The following is a 25,444-nucleotide window of genomic DNA, read 5'->3' as shown; positions in this document are numbered from 1 at the left end:
GGAAATATTATTAGTCTGGATACCAAGTCACTCTGGTATAACAGGCAATGACTCTGCAGACTCGTTCGCTAGATCTGCTATATCATCTGGTTTATCTAATCATTTTAAAAATTCTACTCAGGAGTTGTGTGCTCTAGCGAAAACTCACCTCGATAAATCCTGGAACTCTCTTTGGAAAGCATCATCAAAATCGAAGGGTAAATTTTATGCTTCTCTTCAACCAGACATTCCAAGGCGACCTTGGTTTTCACTTCACAGGCAAGCTAATCGTTGGGTCACCACAACCATCTGTCGTATACGCCTTGGTCATGCATGTACTCCCATACATCTGCGAAAAATTAAAGTTAGAGATCATTATTTGTGTGAATGTGGTCTAGACGAAGGTTCCTTATCCCATATACTGTTCTCCTGCCCCAATCTCATATATCCAATGTACGACGTTCTCCCTCCTAAAGTCCCTCGCCCTATTAACGTTGAATGTTTGTTAATGTTTGTGTTTAGTCCATTTTGTAAATTTCTATGTAAATATACTGAACGTAATAAGATTAAGTTGTAAATTATTTTGTGATTGTTGTTATGCATTTTAATAGTAGTTGCCTTATTTTATTAACTTTTTATGTAATTATTATTGTTGTGTTGTTTTAGGTTATGGGTCTCCAATTCGTCTAGTGCTATTATGCCTTCAAAATTAATTTGAGCATGTAATCTCGACCGAACCGATCAATCTCCATCGTGTCTTCTCCATCGCACGTGACATTGGCGAAATAATCTGTGCCTTTTCGGCACTAATAAAAGCCATAAAAAAAAAAAAAAAAAAAAAACAGTTTATATAAGTAAAAATAAATACTTCAGATAAAAACATTTTAGCCGCTCTATACGTATACCTAGAGGCAGTTTGCGAACAAAATAAATACTTACAAAATTGAAGTTATAAAATAAAATGCTGATGATTTGAATAAAACAAACATATAATTATAGAATAGTAGTAATGTCAAGTGTTTATGTAGATCTTAACTATATAGATTATTGATATAAAATGGATGATATAAAATGAACGGATGAAATTATGGATATAAAATGCGAACTCCACTGGAGCTCAATCTAAAAAAAAAAAATCGAAAAATTATAAAGAATCAAATACTACTAACATAATGCATCATAATTTTTGTGAAGAAAAAGGAACTGAAAATGATCTCTGATTGGTAAACTTAATCAATGACTTAAAATATAAGTTTTTGTTGTGATAGCAACAACACCTATTGCACGAATCATCAAGAAATCAAACAATCAACGATGATACGAATATCAGTTTTAACAGATTCATCACTAATTCCATCGCAGAATAGTATTTTGGGGTCTACCCAAAACTTCTAAAATTGGCTCGTTTTCGTATTCACAAGCACGTGTGAGAGGGCAAGCTTGCCCTTAGAGTTATGTAACGGCAATTACAGTTTGTGAACAGATGAAACCACAATCACTAGTATCTATAGTATATAGTACACTTGTCCATTTAATAAGCATATCGAACAGATTACACCACGATAAAGATGATGGTCCAAACCAATTCTAAGGCGACGTTCATGCTTACTTAAATAAAACTATCAAGTGCCATGATTACCGTTGCTGCCATTACGATCTGACATGAAGAAACTTTGCTAGCAGTGTACATACTATTCAAGAGCCGAAATGAAAAAAAAATATTACCCAAAACTGCTGAATTTGAAAATGTTAGTCAAAGTGAGTGTCAATTAAAGTTGTGGAAAGAAGCGTTGATTCTTCTTAATACGAGAAAATAAGAAAATTCACTGACAAATAACAATCAGCTGTTTCAACGTGGACGAGGGTTACAGAGGTCGTCTCATTAATAACAATTACCAGCAATGTCCTTAAATTTACTACTTAAGGCACTTACTACTTTTTAGTTGTGTAACGTAGAAGTAACCGAACTGACCTGGTTCAATCTCCCACAAATGCCAGGTCAATTCACTTTTCATAGTACCATTTACAGCGTTAAACATTTCTTGTACCCAGAGAGCTGATTTTACTTTTATTCAGTAGTGCAAAGTGCGGGACGAGAGCTCAAGTATTCTTTTTGCTTTTTCTTATTTTATTCTTCGACACGGGATACCAGCTTTTATAAATGAAACATCGAACTTAATGTCTATTGAAAGAGTATATAAATAATTACATTATTATTGGTAAATATTGCAGGATTGATATAAACCTCTTTGAATATAAACAACAATTAAATAAATAAAAACGTGTCTAAAAAAAGAATATAAGAATATACTTTTATTGATACAATAAAAATATTATATTACCATAATAAAGTAATAATAAACGACAGCGCAAATTAAGAACAAATTGTCATCGGTTAGGTACATTCATCCCGTGTTCGGCGGTGAACATTAACATCGTGAGTAAATGAGCATAATTCCCATGAAATTTGGTCAAATTTGTATCTACCAATAATTGTATCTACCGAGTCGAGATAGCCCAGTGGTTAGAACGCGTGCATCTTAACCGATGATTGCGGGTTCAAACCCAGGCAAGCACCGCTGATTCATGTGCTTAATTTGTCTTTATAATTCAACTCGTGCTCAGCGGTGAAGGAAAACATCGTGAGGAAACCTGTATGTGACAAATTTCATAGAAATTCTGCCACATGTGCATTCCACCAACCCGCATTGGAACAGCGTGACGGAATACGTTCCAAACCTTCTCCTCAAAGGGAGAGGAGGCCTTTAGCCCAGCAGTGGGAATTTACAGGCTGTCGTTGTCGGTGTCGTTGTATCTACCAACTCCTTAAATGAAGAGGAGGCCTTCACCCAAGCTACTACTTTATATAGCAATGAATTATATTGTATCCACGTATTGTTCAATTGAGGATGAAGGCAAACGTCATTTTATTTTCCGAAACTTAATTCCTATTTGTAACATTTATTTTTAGAATATTTATTAAAAGTATTGTGATATTGTTTTCTTTACAACAGCCTGTAAATTCTCACTGCTGGGCTAAAGGCCTCCTATCCCTTTGAGGAGAAGTTTTGGAACATATTGTTTTCTTTATTGAAAGTTAATTGTTTTTAAAATAAAAAGTTATGTTCAAATATAATTTGTTTCTTTACAATTGAAACGCCTACTGACCTCCCGATCTATGTGTAATTTCGTCTTCTCTATCAACTTATGAGAAAATGGGACACTAAATGGTAAGTGGTCACTACCATAAAAATTGTGCTATTAGAAATATTAACAATTCCTTACATCGCCAACTTTGGGTACTAAGTTATTGTACCTTGTGCCTGTAGTGCACTGGCTCACTCACCCTTCAAACATCTTTAAGTAGAATATCTGTTGGGTGGCAGAGTGGGCGGTAACTTAAGTCAACCTACCCAGACGGGATAGCACAAAGCCCTACACTAAATTTTTACTATAGTTGCTTAAAAGAATAATGTTAAAAGGAATTGTCACCTATTTGTTAAACCATAAACAACGCCATGAATGAATGATCGCGCTGACAACGCATAATAATATGTTTATTAATAAAAATTAATAACTGACCTATAGAGTCGATTGATTTCATTGATTTGAATTAATGTTGTTAATTGTTATTATTTTTATAAGACGTATGTTAAATATTAGCAATATCAACAACTAGTCGATCACGGAATTAGATGATTAACTCACTCAACACATAAAACAGGAACAAAGGAAAATGAAGACAATTTTGACGAAAGAATACCTGGTGAATAGGTTATGCATAACCAAATCCTCAATTTTCAATTTGAGTAATATTTTTAAAATTTTAATAGCTAGGAATGTTTTCAAGATTTGATACATTTTAATTTAAACAATTTATATTTGACAAAATAAATATAAATAAATATAAATATAAATATGAGACAACATCACATACATTACCCTGATCCCAATGTAAGTAGCTGAAGCACTTGTGTTATGGAAATCAGAAGTAACGACGGTACCACAAACACCCAGACCCAAGACAACATAGAAAACTAATGGTAATCTACATCGACTCGGCCGGGAATCGAACCCGGGACCTCAGAGTGGCGTACCCATGAAAACCGGTACACACCACTCGACCATGGAGGTCGTCAAAAAAATCAAATGGTGGCTTTCAGATCTAATTTCGAATTTTGCGAATCACCGGGATTTTAAATTCATGTTTTTCACGTCAATGGACTTAATTTAATTTTAAATTTAGCGAGCGTTACTGCGAAGCGTGAATTATATAATAATATTCAATAAAAAAACCTTCTCCTATACACTCTTTATAATCTACTATAAGAATAATTAATAAACGAATAAGGAGTCTCATATATTCATATTTTGTAAGCAATATTGAGATTGATAAAAGAAAACAATTTTCTCTGACCAGTAGCCACTTCCCGATGTCAGTAAGCGCCACGGTTTCACGGAAAACGGACGACTGTTTGTTTATTTGTGAAGTGAGATGTATATTACAGACGGATTAATAAAAAGTCCAGAACTTTTCTAACATACATTGTTAAGTATTGTGATTACTGTTATATATTTATTGGATTTCATTGGATGCCATTCATGACTTATGGTAAGCAGTTTTATTAACATTATAATTTTCGAAACTACATATATTTATTTCTGTATCAATAATATTGTAATTTAATCGTACACAATAATAATATGCATAGTATAAAATCACAACAAAACAAATGACCAAGGACCATGTTTTGTTTATAATGATAGTTAAAAAAATGCATCAAGCATGCAAGGAATTTTATTTAAATTGCATAAGTCTATGAATAATTAAATTCAATATCAACTTACTTATTAAATATAAATCCGTTAAATATCTAATCGAGTATTGATTAGTTTTGGCAACGACGGCGACTATTTGTTTTTATAAGTGTTTCATACAATTCGTTATTAATATGGCTGCATATATTCCATTCATCAACATAGCAATGACTAAGCGAAAATATTTTTATAATTTTCCAACGTACACTAATTGTTAATTTTATTAAAAATAATAATTAATTATGTTTACATTGAAAATGTTATCAAATTGACAACTAAATTGAAATAATTAATCTATCTTAAAAATGTTTTCGTCGATTCATTGAATAATAATTAGATTTCGTTTAACACAATGTAATGTAATTCTAATTACATATATATTGTAAAACAGTAAACTATTTGTGGTTATAATAAAATTCTAACTAGTCATGTTTTATAACTCACGATAAAAATATGTACAATGTACTACACTGCTAATTTTTAGCCCCGACTTCGCACGCCTATATCTAATATTAAAGTGCCAAACCACATGTAAATAGAGTACTTAGGTAATAGTAATATTTACTTTTTTCAACAGTAAATTATTATTACATATTAAAACATGTATGTATCTATTAATTGTACAATAAAATATGCGGTAAGCTGTCCAAGTTTAAATGATTTAATTCTTTGTTCATACAGATATTTTCCTTTTATGATAACTTACTAAGTACCTAATCGAAAAATATGAATTAGCGAATTTTATATTGCCCTTGCATTATGTCTAACAACTTACTTTTATCTTGATCAGTAACATCATATTTAGTCTGGGTACGATTCACACAATAATTGGTTAAATTACCAAAATATACCTTGGCTAATATTGCCTCAAATGGTACAAATTGAATATTTTATTACATATATTAAATTATTGAAGGGAACGTGAGATACAAATATTTATTCAATGATACTCTATTTTTAATACCCTAAAAAGAGAAGATTTTTGGATGTATATATACATATATATATATATATATATATATATATATATATATATATATATATATTTCTATAAACATTCAAAAATATTTTATATGTTTTATCATTCAACGATTACGATTTTTTTTTAAACTGCATGCTTAATAATTCAATCCATACAATACGTTTTCAAACAACAAAAAAAACAACAGCCTGCCAGCCTGCTGGGCTAAGGCCTCATCTCATTTTTGAGGAGAAGATTTAGAACATATTCCACCACGCTGTTCCAATGCGGTGGTGGAATACAAATGTGGCAGAATTTCTATGAAATTCGACACATGCAGGTTTCCTCACGATGTCTTGCTTCACCGCCGAGCACGAGATGAATTAGAAATACAAATTAAGCATATGAATATTCAGTGGTACCTGCCTGGGTTTGAGCCCACAATCATCGGTAATCGGTTATGATGCATGCGTTCTAACCACTAGGCCTGGCACTGGTAAATGATTATAGTTACTTTTGGGAAAATTATAGATTGTCTTACCGATATCGCTTTTGTAGTTTACTTAAATTACTATAATGCAGCTTACTAAAGATTGACGTGCGAACCAGAGCTTTCTTTCAAATTATTATATTTAAAATATTTAGACAAAATCGTAAAAAAAAATTGAGATGTATTTCATCTATAGATGTGTAAGCGTTTTTGGTATAGACGTAAATTATAAACAAATTAACTTGGAAAAGCCCAACTACTAAAAAATAATACAAATTGTTATTTCGTTGGTACTACACTTACTAATATTCTCTCATTGCTCTGTCATTGATAAGATTATGGAGAAAGTTTCCATTACTCACAAATAACACATTATGATTTTAATGTACGGTAGGTGGCCTGACAAATTTGCCAAGTAATGGATAATAATCATCACGTGGTAAAAAATTGCCATCTGATTATTGGTAAATACATATAAATTGTACAACGGGCTATAAATGTTGCGTAACGTTAATATCGCTGACGAGAGATACTTATAAAGTTTAAGGGTACACAATAAACAACTTATCGCATAGATATTACTTACTTGGTGGTAGGACTTTGTGCAAGCCCGTCTGGGTCGGTACCACCCACTCATCAGTTATTCTACCGCCAAATAACAGTACATAGTATTGTTGTGTTCCGGTTTGAAGGGTGAGTGAGCCAGTGTAACTACAGGCACAACGGACATAACACCTTAGTTCCCAAGGTTGGTGGCACATTGACGATGTAAGGAATAGTCAATATTTCTTACAGCGTCATTGTCTATGGGTAATGGTGACCACTTACCATCAGGTGGCCCATATGCTCGTTGGCCAATCTGTACCATAAAATATATATAGATCGGAGCATCAAAGTCGTCGATTCGTAAATTCTGGTATTCCACTAGGATGCGTACTATCTCCATTCATCGCTTTGCAAACTATATCACGCTATGTAATTATGGAAACGTCCACGAAAATTGGAACAAACTTGCGTCTGTTTTAAACAGTATTACCCAAACTTAAGCAATATTTTTTATTCATTAACATCATGAATTATTCATTTCTATTCATTTATACTTAGTTTTACGCTAAGTAAGATTAAATTAACCAACGAATATTCGGTATTAATCAGCCTCTCAAAAATCACATTGTTACGATCTTTATAAGTATTTTGTTGCTATTATTACTTAAGCATATACACATATAAGTAAATTAAAAGTAATGAGCCTTTTTAATTATTGTTTTTAAAGCAAAACTTTAATTTATGAATTGACAATCATTTTATATACGATATTTCGAAAGCATTTCGCATTCATGTATGTATAATTAATGTTTGTGGAAACAGACTTAGTTAAGTTTATCTTTATTTCTGATTTTCATACTATTTATCACTGCTTCTATTAAAATAATCAATATCAAATTGAATATAAATGGTGATCGTTGAAATATAATTTAACTGTAAGTATTTCTGATCAGAAAAGTCGGAAGAACTACTTTATTACGTATTAAATTAGTCGTACAATTCGATCCGAGTGTATTGTGAAACTGAGCACTAATGAGTAAGTTAGTATACAAAAAATATTAGTAACAAAATAAGTATTTGTATTTTCTTATAATTGCTAACAATAATATTACGTACCATCAATTTTTAACACGTTTTCCATTCTTACAATACAAGGTGTTTAAGACCTCGTATGAAAACTATCATTACACCGATATTATACAGAGTTTATTGGACCCGTAAAGTTTAATAAAAATCGATGTGATGTGATCGAATTTTATGTCATCAGTGTGGTAGTTGGTCAAAGAGTATTAAAGAAGGTATACCATAGCATTATTTTTTCAATAGGCACGATCAAAATATATTTATCATGGCTTTTCGTCTTTGCAAGCCGCATTTACACATTCATGCGTACGGCGTAGTGGCGAGTCGGGGCACGACCATTTAAATGGTTAGTTCATCATATTCTCGTGTTACGCCTCGCCGCCGCCGCTCTTAACGCTCGAGTCGGGAGCGGTTTTTCGGACACAGTACAAACATGTATTTACACATTCAATTACTCGTTTATTTTGTACCAACAACCCTTCTGTATAACCTAATAAAATGGACTAAACATGCTATAAAATTACATATATCAATATAATGTATTTGGAACTTTACCGAAGTCAACCAGTCATTTGAAATCGAAAGAATGGTCATCACAAGATTAAACAGAAAATATTTAATAATTCGAGCAATATGTAACCTGAGAACCAATTAACGATAAATAAATATATGTAGAAAGGTAAAAAAAATCGTCGACAGCAAAGATTTGTTTAAAAGAATCCGCAAAAGCTAAATAATAATTATAATGATTATGCAATGCAATAGAAGCTAGAATGATGACGTTATCTATTTGTCAAGTTGAAGTAAAATACACTCGAATATAATAATTTGTGACTTGTCGATCTAAAAATGCCGATGAAAACACAAATATCTGGCCAAACTATTCATTGAATGGCAACATCGATCATGAACACATACGCAGTGTAAACACGGTATTACACTGACAAATCTCCGCCGACGTGTTGTCTGCGCCTCTCGTGTGGCGTTTTATTATTTTGATTGATTGTTGTAGTTTTATTTATATATTTGCAATGTACTAAATACAATGTACTAAACTGGTTCTGATGTAATATCAGTATACTACGCTAGACACTATTAATTAGTTACTGCAAGTATTGCGACGTTTATGAAGCTGCATATTAAATTGCACGACGCATCTAGACTTTTTAAGTCTTTAAAAATAAAGTTTCATGTTTCTAACTTTTGAAATAAGGGACTTCCATGCAACTGATTAACCCGTATTGCACCTCTTAGGCGTAGAATTTCCAATATTTCTCTCTTGGGTGGTGGGTGTCAACTCAATAAATCCATCCTACTCACCAAATTTCAAAGATCCTAACTTTAATAGTTAACGCTCGGCGATGATGAGTCAGTCAGTCAGGATTACGGGCTTTCAAGAATCAATTTATTTCAAAAAATACAATTCCCGTTTATTCCCTATCCTTTAGGAATTCCGAAATATCGTAAAAGTAGTTTTTAGTTGTTGTTATAACCTACTTGCATGCTAAATTTGAAACCCCTAATAATTATAGTTACGGAGATAGAGCTACTTTGGTTCGAAAATATAAATCCCATTTATTCCCTATCCCGTGCGAATTTTGAAAAATCCTTCTAAGTGCACCTCTAGGATACCTTCAGGCATACATGTGCCAAATTTTAAGTCTCTCGGTCCAGTGGTTTAGGCTGTGCGTTGTCTGTCTCCCAGTAACGGAAGATTTATATATATATATATATATATATATATATGAATTATATATATTAAAAATATAAACTATATAATATAGATATATAGATTATGTATATAGATTATTGAAAAATATTTCGTACAATGTACAATAAATTTTGACAATAGACTCATACTACGCTTGGACAAAGCGCTCAAATGCTTTTTTAATTAGTCGTTGTGCATGAAAGAGTGAAATTGTCGCTATTAATAAATATCACAATGTTCGAATACTAATATTATAGTTTTAATTGTAATTTTAAATAGTTTGAAATTTATTATATACTTTTGTGAATTATTATCAATAGTGTATTTTTTTTGTTTGAATGTTAAAATCAATTTTATATATGTATTATGTTTAATAATTTATATTTTTTTAATAATCAGTCCGGTAAGGAAATCCGAAGTATAAAGTCGAATTGGTCCAACAACTTTGTTTACTAAAGTTCGGTTTCCACGTGATTCTTTTTTATGGTATAGGTTGGTGGACGACCATATGGGCCAACTCATGATTAGTGGTCACCAACACACATAGACAAAGATGTTGTAAGAAATATTAACTATTCCTTACATCATCAATGTGCGACCAACCTTGGGAACTAAGATATTATGTCCTGTAATTACACGGGCTCACTCACCATTCAAACAGGAACATAACAATACTGAGTACTGTTGTTTGGTGGAAGAATAACTGATGAGTGGGTGGTACCCAGAAGGGCTTGCACAAAGCCCTACCACCAAGAAAACGTGGTTAATTTGTGCCTATTACAATGGGCAGTGTAAGTACTTACTTGCATGTATTAAATGCAATTCAGTTACATGTACTATTAGGTATTGTATTAATATCAGTAAACGATTCTTTGTAACATTTTTATTTTCATTTCACATAATTTGAAAAAAGTCAAAAATATACATCAAACGATTTGATCAAACGCGTAACATGATTAAAAGCATTAATTGGTTGCTTTTAATCATGTTTTCATATCACTAAAAAATGTATAAAATAATCACTAAAGTTAATTGCAGCAGCAGGAGAAAAGGTAAACAAACTTACACATTGAAGGTTAAAATAATAATTAAATAAAATGGCCTCGTGTGCTGCTACATAGTAATCGACATCTTAAATTGTAGATATTAATATCATATGACAGTGAAATATATAATTATTATTGGTTCTCAACGAAGTATTTTATGATGGAGAATGGATCATTTAACAATGTTATAAAAATCATTATTATTTAAAAAAAAAATTAATTGACAAATACCACAGGTAACACAAAGTATTTAATTTCATTAGTAATTAGTTTTAAAGATATAAGTCATTATTGTCAGCGATCTTTATACAGTATTACATTACGTCGAGTCATTCCTAAATAAATTGCTCACGTATTTTTATATAAGAATTAAGTAACAATTGCCTGCTATGAATAAAGTATATAATTAATACAATTACTACTTGATAATAGTTTATTTTATGACAAGTTTTGTCGCAACTCCACGAATGATAGCTTTGCCATTAGACTAACAACAGCAATTTTCTCACATTTCAAATGTCACTTAGCATTTTGTTATAGTATACTGTCTACTTGCTGATAAAATTTTAAACGACTGTTTCTCATACAATGCACAGCTAACGCGCTGGTTCTAATTGGACAAAATTAAACATAAAAAGAGGGTGAAATATTAAATGACGAAAACTCGTATGTTTTTTTTTATCTGTGATGCTATAAACATCAAAATCGGTAAAGCTTATGTTTTAAAAAAGACAGATGTTGAAACAATGTTGAAATCATCTAAGAGTGTGAACTGAGGATGAAAACGGCATTAAAGAGTGCATCCTTGCAACTAGCAACTGGAAAATGGTGTATATATTTAAAAATACAATTAATGAGTAATTAGCACTAAATAAGAAAGAGTAAAGATTTTCATTCCAATTTACGAATATCACTATTGATCATTTATAACATGTATCGAGTGAAATTCTGCCACGTGGTTACCCAACAATTAGCATTCTCGTCAAAAGAAGAAGATTGCCTCAGGCATTAGCCCAGCTGTGGGATATTTGTTGTTTATTTTATTCTGTGCTACAAATCGACGTTAAATTAATTACAAGTCAATTTCATCGAAAAATCCTTGGTCCAATTTAGCTACTTTAGTAGATCAAACAAATGAATATTATTTGAACATTCGTATCGCCTTCTTTATGTCTGTCTAACGTATAACTAATTGGAACACTTAATGTGATACACAGTAATTTATGTAGTTCCGAAGTTTGATTGAATCAATATTAAAATTATTTTTATCTGTTACATATAATAGAATTGGAGTGTGTGTAATATCAAAATAACCGCTCTTAACTAAATGCATATGTATGTAAGTATAGACAGTACATATAGCAAAATATCTTTTTTAGAATTTTAGTCTGAGTGTTTTATTTTATTGTTTTAATTTTTATGTGTTTGTTCCGGCATATATCTGGCACGGCTGGAACAATACTGACAGGACTTTTACTGAATAGCTGATGTACGGCAATAACTTTTTTTTAACAAATTCAAACACATATAGTCTCATATAAAGTTTAAGAATGAAATGAATGATGAATGAAATTTTGAAACTTGATAAAAATCAGTAAGATCCTATTGTAATATAATTAAGAACACGGGTGTGAAATGTCAGCATATGATATATGTTGCTACATTGAGTGTAATATTCACAAAATTTATAGGATTCACGGATCAAGATGTCGTGTGATTGTATGTTGACTACATTTCACGAGTGACATACGAAGATCTTATAGAATCGCATTGCATTAAATAGGCATTGTATAACTAGTCCTCAACGTCTGCTATCACGTGTCACCCCCCACTCCTCAACACTGAGAACCTGCGCTGCATGCTACGCTATCGCACCGCCGGGCGCTGAGTGCTGACTACAACAATAATAATCTACACACACCTGTGGCTGACCACCACGATAGCAAAATAATAATTTATATTGCGGAAAAGTTTTCATTTTAAAGTTTCGATAACCAACAAGATATTAATTTTTACTATATATTACTATTACGATAATAAAACTATACATTTATATTTATTAAAACTGGCATTTAAAAATTGTTTAGCATTTTTTTTGTTCGAAATTTAAAAGATGAAAATGAATACTGTAAGTTGCATCCTAAGTTTGCATTCCGTATATTTATAAACACAATTTTTGAGGTTGTTCTTCATTTTGGAATTTTCTTTTTGAGAATTAATTTCAAAATGTTTTCTCCCGCTTAATTTATTATGTACACACTTTTTCTAAATATTTTAAATACCTTGTTTAAATTGACAATGATATTTCATTTTATCTCCGTAATTATGAAAAATTGTCGACGTTTATACTACAAGGTAATAGAGTTGAGGCGAAAAAATAAACGATACACAAAAAGCTCGATCATACTATACATTTTTTTTTATTTCTGAGCGGGATCTCTCGGCTAAACTAAGAGTACTTGTATATAATGAGGAAATCATTATATACAAGTTCCGTGAGCTGTTAGTCTTTCCTCATTTATACGTTTGCCGGTATTTATACTACGTCTAGATGACATTTCGCAATCGATTGCGAAATTTAGACTTCATATAATGCTACCGTGTTTATTGACATTAACTTATTTTTGTTTTCAAAATTTTGCGATACGACATCGTCGTCGTATCTGTCATAAGAAACTAAGATTAATGTAATTATTGTCACTTGTTTATTTTGTTTAAGAAAAAGTTACAAGGCAAACTATTCGAATGGACTAACAAAAAGTGATCCATCAGTTTGTTTTAAAAATCATCTACAAAAGCGTTTAAACTTAACGCCTAGTTGAAAAATATAGACAAGTGTACTAATGTGATATTAATATTTTATAATTATTCGTTAAAAATAAATTCTACATATGTAAATGGAAATAATGCCTGTAAATATTAATATATTAAATTCTCAACGTCTCAAGCGAAGAATTGAAGATGAAAATATTAGTAATAAAGAATTCCAAAAATTTACTTCTATGTCGTACGAACGTCTCATTTTAGAAATACGTTCTATTTCAACTAGCGATTTATGAATACCGACAACGGCAAGTGCACGAACTTAGCTCTGAATAAGTCAAAAATAAGGCAAAAGTTAAATCTGCTTGATAAGTATATTGTCATAAGAAAATATTGTTGATTATTAATTATTTCCAAACAGAGAAATACTGGTTTATACATAAAAAACGTCAGAGTTAACCATCTGAAAAATGCTTCATCCAAGCAACTGGTTTATATCATTAGGGCGAGCGAAGCGAGCCCTACTCTAATTCAACAATCTGTACATTTTTGTGGTACACTTTATGAAAAAAGTATCACGCCTTTAGATTTGAAATTTAACATAGTAATTTAGAATCATGTCTAAATGTGTTATTTATCATTAAAATATCTTTTTTTTTTAAATATTTTTTTTAAAAATACAATTTGTATATGGACACTAATGTTAATATACTACTAATTTACTAATATGCTACTAATGCCATCTGTCGAAGGCATGTATCAACTAAATTGTTTAATATACTACTACTAAAGCCATCTGTCGAAAGCATGTGTCAACTAAATTGTTTCTACTATTAGTAGAAACAGGTAGAAATAGCGTCAGCACCATAACAACAACACTACAGATTTTAAAAACAACGTCACTGTTGGTTTATTGTGTGAAAACTAATTATTATATATATGATTTAAGAGAACCGCAGAAAAGATCTCGAAATATGGAATCTAATTTTCATCGCGGAAATGTTCACTTTTTAGAGAATGCCGTTAATTTCGAAACTGCTCAGAAAAATTTGGAGTTAAAACATTGCAATTTATGTCATCGTCGTTGGTTCGATTTACATATTGAAGAAGACGGACTTTGTGCTCTTTGTCGTAAATTTCAAGTAAAAAATGAAATGAATATATTTTCTACAGACAATAATATGGACCCTGGTCCACAACCTGAAGTTTTAAAAAAATTAACATTTCTTGAAGAACAATTAATTGCTCAAGTTCATCCGGTTATAACAGTATATAAACTTAAAGGTGGTCAATTTGGATATAGTGGCCAAGTTATCAATTTTCATCAAGACATTACAAATTTTACTACCTCTTTACCTCATTCTATTGATACTATTTCAAAATATATTTTTGGTAGAAGAAATTATGGTGAAGGATATAAAGATTTTATTGTAAATCGTGATAATGTTGAGGCCGCTTTGATATATCTTAAAAATAATAATCCTTGGTACCGTGATATAACAATCGACGAAAATAATTTACAATGTTTACCTAATAATGAAACTATTTTTCAACAAATTGTATTAAGTCAAGATAGACAACAACTTTCATATAATTTAGATAATGAGGATAATGATCAAAATATATTATATGATAATGTTTATGAATCTGGAGCTCCAACGGTGACTTTTCAATGTAATCGTAAAGCAGTGAATAGTGTACTGAACATTCAGGAAGAAAATGATAGATCTGGTGTTTTACCTTGGCCTATATTGGATCCTGTGCCAATCAATGAATTTACATGTGATGGATATATTTGCAGAGCATTTCCAACTTTATTTCTTACTGGTAAAGGTGACCTTAGAGATTCAAGAGTGCATAAAATTTCTAATAGTGAATATTTTAAATTTCTTATGATGTATGAAGATGGGAGATTTGCAAAACATCCAAGATTTAGATTTTTTGCATTTAATAGTATGATGCGTTGGACAGCTTTGCAGAATGGGAGTATTTGTGTCAGAAAAAATTCACTTTTACGTAATATTGAGACAATTGAACAACTCCGAGAATTATTACAGCGAGAACCAATATTGTATAAATCAATTTTATCATATAATACTAATTTGAGATCATCTAGCTCATATTGGTACGTGAGATCTAGAGAGTTAGTGGATATGGTTGAAGAATTAGGAACTCCAACAATATTTATGACATTGAGTGCAGCTGATTTATATTGGCCAGAGCTGTATCGTATATTGGATCCAGACTATAATTATGCCGATCTCAATCAAAGCAGTGAATTTATTCGTAAATCTAAATTATTAAATTCAAATCCTATGATTGTTTCTTATTTTTTTAAAAAGCGATTAGATACTTTTATGGATCATTTTGTTAAAAAATACTTTAAAGTCACAGATTTCTGGTTCCGTATTGAATTTCAACACCGAGGTAGTCCGCACATGCATGGTCTTTTCTGGTTTGAAAATGCACCTGATCTTAAGAATCTCAATCCAAATGATATTACAAGAATTAAAGAAATTATAAACTACTTTGATGAGTTCATATCTACATGGCATCCAGATCCTTCTCAAGTTTATGATATACATCCATCAAAATTACATTACTCTGATATATCTGATGAAGATGTTGATTACAATCATTTAATACGAGCTGTACAAATGCATAAATGTTCTAAAGCGTATTGTCAAAGAAAGAAAAAAAATTCTTCTGAGACTATTTGTCGTTTCAAGTATCCGAAAGAATGTGTCAACGAAAGTAAAATTCAATTTATTCAAAATAACGAAATAGAATATATATCAAAAAGAAATAATTCATATTTAAATAGTCACAGTCCACAAATTTTGAAAATTTGGCGAGCAAATGTTGATTCGCAAGCCATTGTTTCTATTCATGCCGTTCTTAGATATATTGCTAAGTATGCTAGCAAAGGTGAACCAAGATCGGATGGTATGAAAGATTTTATTCGACAAACAGTACAAGAGTCAAATACTAATAGTAATGTTGTACAGATAATCCAAAAAATTTTGATAAAAATGTGTGCTGAACGTGACTACTCTGCTCAGGAAATATTTTGGATTATTATGGGTTGGCCTTTGTATCGATCTTCTCGACAATTTACTACTATAAATTTTAGAATATCTGAAACATGGGAATATCTGGATATGAATAGTGAAGATGGAAGTATTTTTGTTTCGAATTTTTTGGAGAGATATCAACAACGACCAGCAGAATTTGAACAAATGTCTTTATCTGATTTTTTTACAAAAACTTATAAAAGAGGTTCAACTTATAGTATGAGAAAAGTACCTTTTATTCTTAGAGTTATACCAAAAGTAAAATATGATCCTGGCTGCATAGATAATGAAAATTTTTATAAACAACAAGTTATATTACATGTTGCCTGGCGACAGTTAAATGACCTAAATCCTGACAATAATACTTGGAAGATTGTATATGAACGTCATTTTAAAAATAGTAATGATAATAGTCTTAGTTATGAATTGGATCAAATGTTACAAAATTTAGAGAATGAAGAAGATTATGAAGTAATAAATACAGTTCAAATAGAACAACTACATGATTGGATGGAAGTAGCTGCTGGACCACAAAATATTAATCAAGAAGATGATTTAGGTAGAAGAGAAATTGATATCCGACATCAATGGCATTCTATTTCAAGCAAACAACTATTGAATTCATTAGAAACATTTATTGAAAATGAAAAAATTGCAAGAAATCAAAGAAACCCTAACATAAATAATCACAATTATTTGTCAAATTTTGCTTTTTCTGGTGAACAGCAAGAAGTGATTAATATATTTGAAAAACAACTTAATTATCTACAAGGTTACGAGGAAGAACAATCTGTAAAAAGAGTGGTTATACAGGGAAAAGCTGGCTCTGGAAAAAGCACATTGATAAATTACTTTACTTTTCGATTGAATCAAATATTGGGATCATCATCTTATAAATTGCTTGCACCAACTGGTGCTGCTGCTGTGAATATTAATGGTTCGACAATTCATTCTAAACTTTTATTGGGAGTAAATAAAACGTTCAAAGATCTCGATTTACATGCACTTGCTAATTTTCAAGAAGAATAATATGGTTGTAAATTTATAATTATTGATGAAATGAGTATGATTGGATGTAGTCTTATGAGGAAAATTGATTTACGTTTACGTAGAGCTTTTCCTTCAAGGCAAGATGAACCATTTGGTGGATTATTTGTATATTTTTTTGGAGATATTAATCAGTTGCCACCTGTAAATGATAGGCCGCTTTATAGTAATAAAACTGAAGGAAGTGAATTTCTTTTAGAAGGAAAATTGTTATATACATCAAGTATTCAAAAATATTTCTTTTTATCATCATCATTTCGACAGAATGAATCTCAACAAGTTTTTAGAGATATACTTGATCGAATTAGTAATGGTGAATGTACGGTAGAAGATTACAAAAAATAATGACACGGAGTATACAATCATTATCATTAAATGAACGGATTTTTTTCAACGATGCCATTAGACTATTTGCAACAAACAAAGATGTAAAAGAATTTAATCATCAAAAGTTAAAAGAATTACGTCAACCAGTTGCTTATATTCCAGCTTATCACAATTGTTCCAAGGCAAAATCAGTAAGTGCAGAATTATTAGGTGGACTTGAACCATTTATTATTTTATCGATTGGATCTAAAGTTATGTTACGTTCTAATTTGTGGGTTGAAAATGGATTGGTCAATGGAGCTGTAGGTTATGTCGAAGATATAATTTATGAAGAAAATTGTAGTCCCCCTGATCAAATGCCGCGAGTGATAATGGTCCGATTTGAAAATTATTCTCATTCAACTTACGAAAATAGTGGTTGTATTCCAATATTACCCATAACTAAATTTTGGAAAAATGGAAATACCAATTGCTCAAGAAAACAATTTCCATTACAATTAGCTTTCGCAATTACAATTCATAAATCACAAGGTTTAACATTAGATAAAGCTGTTGTAGATATTGGAGAAAAAGAAACTTCTATTGGTTTAACTTATGTCGCGTTTTCAAGAGTAAAAACATTTGAAGGATTAGCATTAAATAGAAGATTTATTTATGATAGATTAAGTAGTATTAAAAACTCAAATATGTTGAAGTGTAGAAAACAAGAAGAAATCCGTATGAGAAATGTAAATGCTTTGATACAATAAAAAAATTAAAATTTGAATTTTTTTTGTCGTATGTGTTATTTATAGAAGTCCATATTAATAATTCATATATTAAAATATACTTTTAATAATATTATTAATTATTAATAGTATATATTATTAATTAATAATAATATATATTATTAGTTAATAATAAATAATATTATTATTTATTATTGTTAATGAATTATTACTAGGTAGAAATACCTCGCGAGCCCTCACAAAGCTGCGCTTTTTGCTAGTTTTATAGCAATATTTAACGATTCACAGTTTACTTTACCATCCATCTTTTTCCACATATCGCTGTCAGTCTTACACCTATTTATCAAGCTAAAAACTTTTTATGGGAGCATAAATTTAAGGCGGCGACAGTAAGTCTGCCGAGGCCCACTATTTACAAAACTGATGAAACTCAATTCAAGGATGATGGTACGATTATGAATAAAAATGCTCATTAACACATTTTCACAAGTATGCTTCCTAGGACCTACTAAAATCTTCCTTATAATAAAAAATATTAACTTAAATGCCTACCTACTATTATCGATATTAATATTATAAACGTGAAAGTAACTCTGTCTGTCTGTCTGACGCTCTTTCACGACCAAACCGCTGAGCCGAATTTGATGAAATTTAGTATGAAGCAATCTTACAACAACAACAACAGTCTGTAAATTCCCACTGCTGGGCTAAAGGCCTCCTCTCCCTTTGAGGAGAAGGTTTGGAACATATTCCACCACGCTGTTCCGCATTGGAATACACATGTGGCAGAATTTCTATGAAATTTGTCACATGCAGGTTTCCTCACGATGTTTTCCTTCACCGCTGAGCACGAGATGAATTATAAAGATAAATTAAGCATATGAATCAGCGGTGCTTGCCTGGGTTTGAACCCGCAATCATCGGTTAAAATGCACGCGTTCTATCCACTGGGCCATCTCGACTCTCGAAGCAATCTTGAACTAAAAGAAAGGACATATGTAGGTTAAATTTTTTGCATAACATGTCATGCAACACTAAAAAATCGAGTGAAGCCGCGGGTCATTACTAGTATCATATCATCGGAGTGATAGTGACTGTAAACTGGATAAAATTAACTATATTTAAACAATCTACAGCTGATATTAGCTGTTTTTTGTAATTCATTTCGACATATATTTTATTTCGATAAAATTCTTTTAGCGCTTACTAGATTTTATTTCTACGAAAACATGTCACTGGTAGATACATATATGTTTACAAAGTTTATTCCAAGAAGACAAAAGGCAAATAAACAAAATTTCACATCGAATTGAAGCGATATCCTTGGTTGAGAGCTTGAATGACCTGTGAGCCTGAATGATCATTTCTAATCGGCATTTTTCATCATGTATATAATAGGCTATTTGACAATGCGAAAAATAAATTGTGAATTATTGTAATCAGTGTATATTATGAGTTTAAAAATGGTTATTTACTAACGAAACTTGAAAATAATACTTAATTTATTCAAAAATCGATAAATAAAAATGCATTTTTTCAAACGTTTGTCATGTGACACAAAACGCTCCTGATTGGCCGGGCGTATAATGGAGTCACTTTCTTGTAAACCTTTCTTTTCTACTATATGTACCACAGATTAAAATACAGCAAAGTGACGTAACCGACCCCATTGCAACGCCATAATGTCCAAGTAGCGTTTTCGCGCGTTATTTAAATATGGAATTTTTAATATAATATTTTTCGGCAAATACGTCGAAAAAAAAAAACTTTTATTGGGTTCCTTAACCTCTACTAAATAATATAAAATGGATTTTAAAACCACTCAAATAGCCTATTAGTTAAGTGGAATAGCATATTATATTGAACAATAAAGGTGAGCTATTAACAAATCGCATCGTATACGTAAATATAATTTTTTTTCATTTTCATTCTTCTCCCATTAAATCAATATATAAGAAATTGTTTCAATTGTTGTTAATCATGATCGTCACTCAAGCATAATACATGTCAATAAAAAATTAACGTAGAGTAGCGCATTTGTAAGTAAATAGATCTATCATACAAATCGTTCGCTATCACTTCGTTAAAACAAGTCTACAGCAGAAATATCTTCTTATTATCAAACTCATGTTAAAATAACCCTTTGAAATTATTTGAATACTGATATAAATACTAGTGAATATTATACAACGAACGAATACGACTATACATTTATTTAATAATAATAGTAATCCAAGTAGGTAATTAAGATAATTCAAGTACGCTTTTACAAGTAATTATGCCAATCGTCATTTAACAAACTATATGAAACGAAGCTACCATCGTTGCTTTCGGTTTTTTCAGTTCGGAATGCACATTCTACTGAGAAGAGTTTCTGGAAAACTCAGTAGTTACTATTTGTCAACATTTAACAATACATTTCAACATTTTGAAGTCAATAAGTATTAGCTCCCTGCTCCACGCTTTTTGTCGTCTATATAATCTTGCATTGAATAGTAAGCCTTCTTTGTCAATGTATTTTTTACAAATGATATGAATTTATGAAAAGGCTACAGGCCCTTGTTCTAAGCAGCTTCAAAGTATGTGCTTATTTTTTATACCACATTTTTAATACATTACCTACTGATTATAAACTTATGACACTTTTATTTTTTACTTTTTGTTATCATATGAAAATGGACTGCCAAAGAATCCCTGAAGCAACGTTAATATTATTTAAGTACGGATGAATTATACAATTTAACTGGATTTATGTGCCTTTAAGGGAAAAGCTTGCTCTAGGAGTGGTTACGATAATATGCGACTGCGCCTTTTACATCGCTTAGCGGTCCGTAAGCCTTCGAGCAGTAGGCAATTCGAAAGCAATGAATAATTAAACGAGTATTTACAATGTTAATGTTTATGACTTTGGCGAATATTTAGTAATCATAATCAAAATTAAAATATACTTTAATCAAATAGGCTTAAAGAGGCACTTTCGAATCGTCATTGGTAAAAAAAGACATATTATTGGATACAAAATTTTTTAGATGATAAAAAAGCTTGGAATTAATACCTGTTAACTTCCAGGCAAGATACATTACATGCATACATAATTGTATTTAACTAATATGATTGTATTTTTTAAATGTTGAAAAAGAGTAACTACTGAGTTTCTTGCCAGTTCTTCTCGGTAGAATCTGCTTTCCGAACCGGTGGTAGCTTCACTTAATTGTTAAATGTCAAAATCGAACAATCAAAATCGAAACCCACTTGAATAAAGTTTATTTTGATTTTGTCATGTTACAGGGATGCAATAAATGTTAAGCGTAGACGACCACTGGTTCGAATATAGTCTATCAGTAAATTACAATTAAATTATTATATATCCTGATTAGAATCAATAAATATTAAGTCCAACCAGTCCAGTCCAGTATAATCTTGTATTCAGTTAATATGCCTAGTTTATAAATGTTTATTTGACATGTGTTTTAATATTTTTTCTATAGGTCAATACAAAATAACATTTGAATCTTACTATAGAATCGAATACTGTGTCCCAGAAGAATGTATTAAGTTTGCGTCGGAAACTAGGTGTTATTATGTTATCATTGTTCTTCGTATCTTTACAATGATTTTCAGTTTTCGCCATTTTTAAAAAAAATGTTTTAAACGAAGCATCTTTATTAAAAATATCACAAAGGGATTTTTCGCTTCACTCGCGAGCTTTTCGCGATTTTCGCGAGCTTCAAGATGATAAATAACCCGAGGAGCTTTTTTGCAGTATGAAAACAATTTCAATATCTATAGCGTTCCCTCAAACTAAAATATCGAAAGACATAATACTATGAAAGTGACCAAACTACTAATCGAGCAGTATCAACATCAGTTAGTAGTCCAACGTTTCTAACCACGTATAATACAGAGCTGAGTTTCCCTGTCAAGGACGATAAATGAGGATTCTGCTGAAATTTTAAGTAAAGTTATTTCTATAAATACTGTCGGAACAGTCATATTTAAAACACTATTGTTTGGAGTTAAGTTGATATTTTACTTTTTGCATTCAGTGAGGCAAACAGTTCGCATTTTGGTATATGTAAATTAACTTTATATCTATAATACTATTCTTGCGTCCTAAGGATATCTGATTATATCTAATTCACCTAAAATTAATAATGTAAAAAATAAGGTAATTTTCTGAAATTTACTACTGCTAGGCAAAGGATCCCTTTTGAGGTAAGGAGCTAACTCCATAACACTGCTTCAATGTGGACAATGTGTCAGATTTTCATCTATCAAATGCAGATTTGCTCACGATGATTATAAACACGAAATATATGTAAACAGTAATAAATGAATGTAACACAAAAACGTACTGTATGCAATTACAAATTTTATTTATAAATAACAAGTTACCAACAGTGGCTTTTCACCTTTATGTTATTTTTTTTATAAGAATAAATTAAACATACGATATGTTTTTCTTGTATGTAAATTTCGTAAAAACTCAAGTCGTGAATAGATTTTGTACAAAATGGCTTATCTTCTTATAGTAACATTACATTAGATTGAATTTTTTGCTCATGGTTTCGCTTTATCTTTTATTTGATTACCAAAAAAATGCAATTTCGTTTTGCTCAGCTAGTTCATAAATAATAATCATTTAACAATCATTAATTTTATTCAATAAGAATCAATATCGACAAATTTAACCATTTTAATGCATTTATATATTTTAAATTGAAAATAAGGAGTAATATTCCTTATTACCTACAGACGGCTAGACTACTGACTGTCAGTAATTGTTTCGACACGGCTTAGACACGTATAGTTCGACACAACTTAGATGTAGCATCGGAAAATGCAATGGAATGAAAATAAAACCGATTACTGCCGATTTATAGAACCACTAGACATAGCTCCCCATCGCGCCATTCAACGCTATTCGTCGCTAGAAATTCTCGCGTCAGTTCAACCCGAGACAGCAAGTGCATGTGTCACGTCAAATTGATGAATAAATGAAGTCATATGATGTTACAAGTTATTATGTTTGTGTAAAGATCATATGCGCATAAGAAATAAATATTGTTTTACGAATTTTGCCGATGCTACATCTAAGTTGTGCCGTACTATACTTATAGATAATAGTGTGACACTCCGACCACGTTAGCATTGTTAAAGGATGATGTCCTCCTGACTCTTTTTCAGCGCGGTTTTTTCCCGAAACAAAATAAAAACAAAAAAAAGGGTAAAGCTACAACACAATTTATAGGTGTCTTAGTAATTTAATTTTTTATCAGACTATTGTTATATTAACATTAAAAAAAATACACAAAAACGTATACTTTAGATCTTTGACCTCGAATTTTTTTTTAGCAGACATCGTGTCTATGTTTGTAATATAATAGCTAGATCAATTTTCAGCTCTACTCTAAAAAAACTTGAAGACCTATGATAATGTTGTAGAACTAGATCCCCTCAACCACGCCGATAATTCTGACATCAATCATAATAAATCAACAATGAAAAACAATTGGAATTATATAAGTCAATATTTAATGAGATTTTCCAATAATTACATTCCCCCCTCTTTCCCAACAATATCGGTCGGACAGAAAATTGAGCAAGGAAGTAAATGTAGATAATCGAATAATGATATTTTTTTTCTCGAAAATTGAAAAATGGCAAAGTTATTAATGACAAACGTTTACTTTTGAAACCAAATTGGTAATTGGGCGTCGAAGTTGACCGCCATTTTGAATTCAGATAAATAAAATACAAATTTTATTATTTTTCCCTTATTTTGATATCAATATGTTGACTTTATGTAAACGATAGATAGATGCGATGCGAGATATTTTAGAGACAAATCTCTGATCAAAAGGATTTCATGTCTTTCAAAGTTCAAAGCAGCGTTCGCTGCAAAAGCGCCGGGACTGATAATTTTCTGTTTAACTTACTTTCTCTCTTGCTCCGTGTAATGGTGTTCCGTCTTGAAGCTATAAACTAAAATGACAATTATTTCAGTGCTAGTAGGGCTTTGTTCTTGATGGTAGGAAGGGCAGATACCAATACTGAGTATCGTTCCCTTTGAATGGCGATTGACAGTGTAAGTACAGCCTCAAGGATTATAATTAGTAAGTTTCCAAGATCAGTGGTGCATTGGCGATGTAAAGAAAGGTTAATATTTCTTACAGCGGTAATATTTAACAGCAGTGGTGACCACTTACTGTCAGGTTACTCATATGATTATTCTTGGTGGTAGGGGTTTCTGCAAAGTACCATCCATTCATAAGATATTCTACCGCCAAATAGCAATGTACAGTGCTGTTGTATTGAAGTGTTTGGTAATTGGTTGCCATTGTCAATCGTTTTTTATATTATTATTTTATTTTATTTCTTTATTGTACATGTTAATTATTTTAACAACACCTTTAAAATTAATCTCAATTTTGAAATCAAGTGTGCAATTAATTTTCAAGAGTCAGAGATCACTACCAGACATGAAAATGTAAAACCCTAGATCTAGTTAATTAGCAAACAAATTGTGTAAATACGTTTCTTGGGTATATAAAAAAAATATTATTTTTATTAATTATAGGCACAAGGGCATAACATCTAAGTTCCCAAAGTTGGAGGCGCATTGGCGATATAAGGAATGCTTAATATTTCTTAAAGCACTATTGTCTATGGCGGTAGTTACTACTTACTATCAAGAGACTCATTTGCTCGTCCGCCAACATATGAAAAAAAAAAACAAATACAAAAGTTGAATGTTAAAGAATTGGTAGTTTTTGCTTGAAACCGGAAAAATCAAACAGAACTTACAAAAATCATTATAAGGATGTTAATTTAAATTCTGATTTGGTAATGAGTAAAAAATCTAAATTAC

At 31.0% G+C, this 25,444-nt stretch overlaps 1 protein-coding gene across 2 annotated transcripts in view; it reads left to right on the top strand.

Moving 5' to 3' along the window:
* Positions 1–4,432: 4,432 nt before the first annotated feature.
* Positions 4,433–25,444, top strand: part of LOC124531986 (pyrokinin-1 receptor-like) — a 67,023-nt gene continuing 46,011 nt past the window's right edge. For both annotated transcript variants that reach the window (XM_047106592.1, XM_047106591.1), the window contains exon 1: positions 4,433–4,591. In XM_047106592.1, coding sequence (XP_046962548.1) covers positions 4,573–4,591 — 19 coding nt within the window. In that variant the 5' untranslated portion in view covers positions 4,433–4,572. The remainder of the gene's footprint in view (positions 4,592–25,444) is intronic.

Source organism: Vanessa cardui, chromosome 8, assembly GCF_905220365.1.
Source record: "Vanessa cardui chromosome 8, ilVanCard2.1, whole genome shotgun sequence".
NCBI classification, from domain to species: Eukaryota; Metazoa; Arthropoda; class Insecta; order Lepidoptera; family Nymphalidae; genus Vanessa; species Vanessa cardui.
The sequence above is the reverse complement of the archived record's forward strand: the minus strand, read 5'-3'. Positions and strand labels throughout refer to the sequence as shown.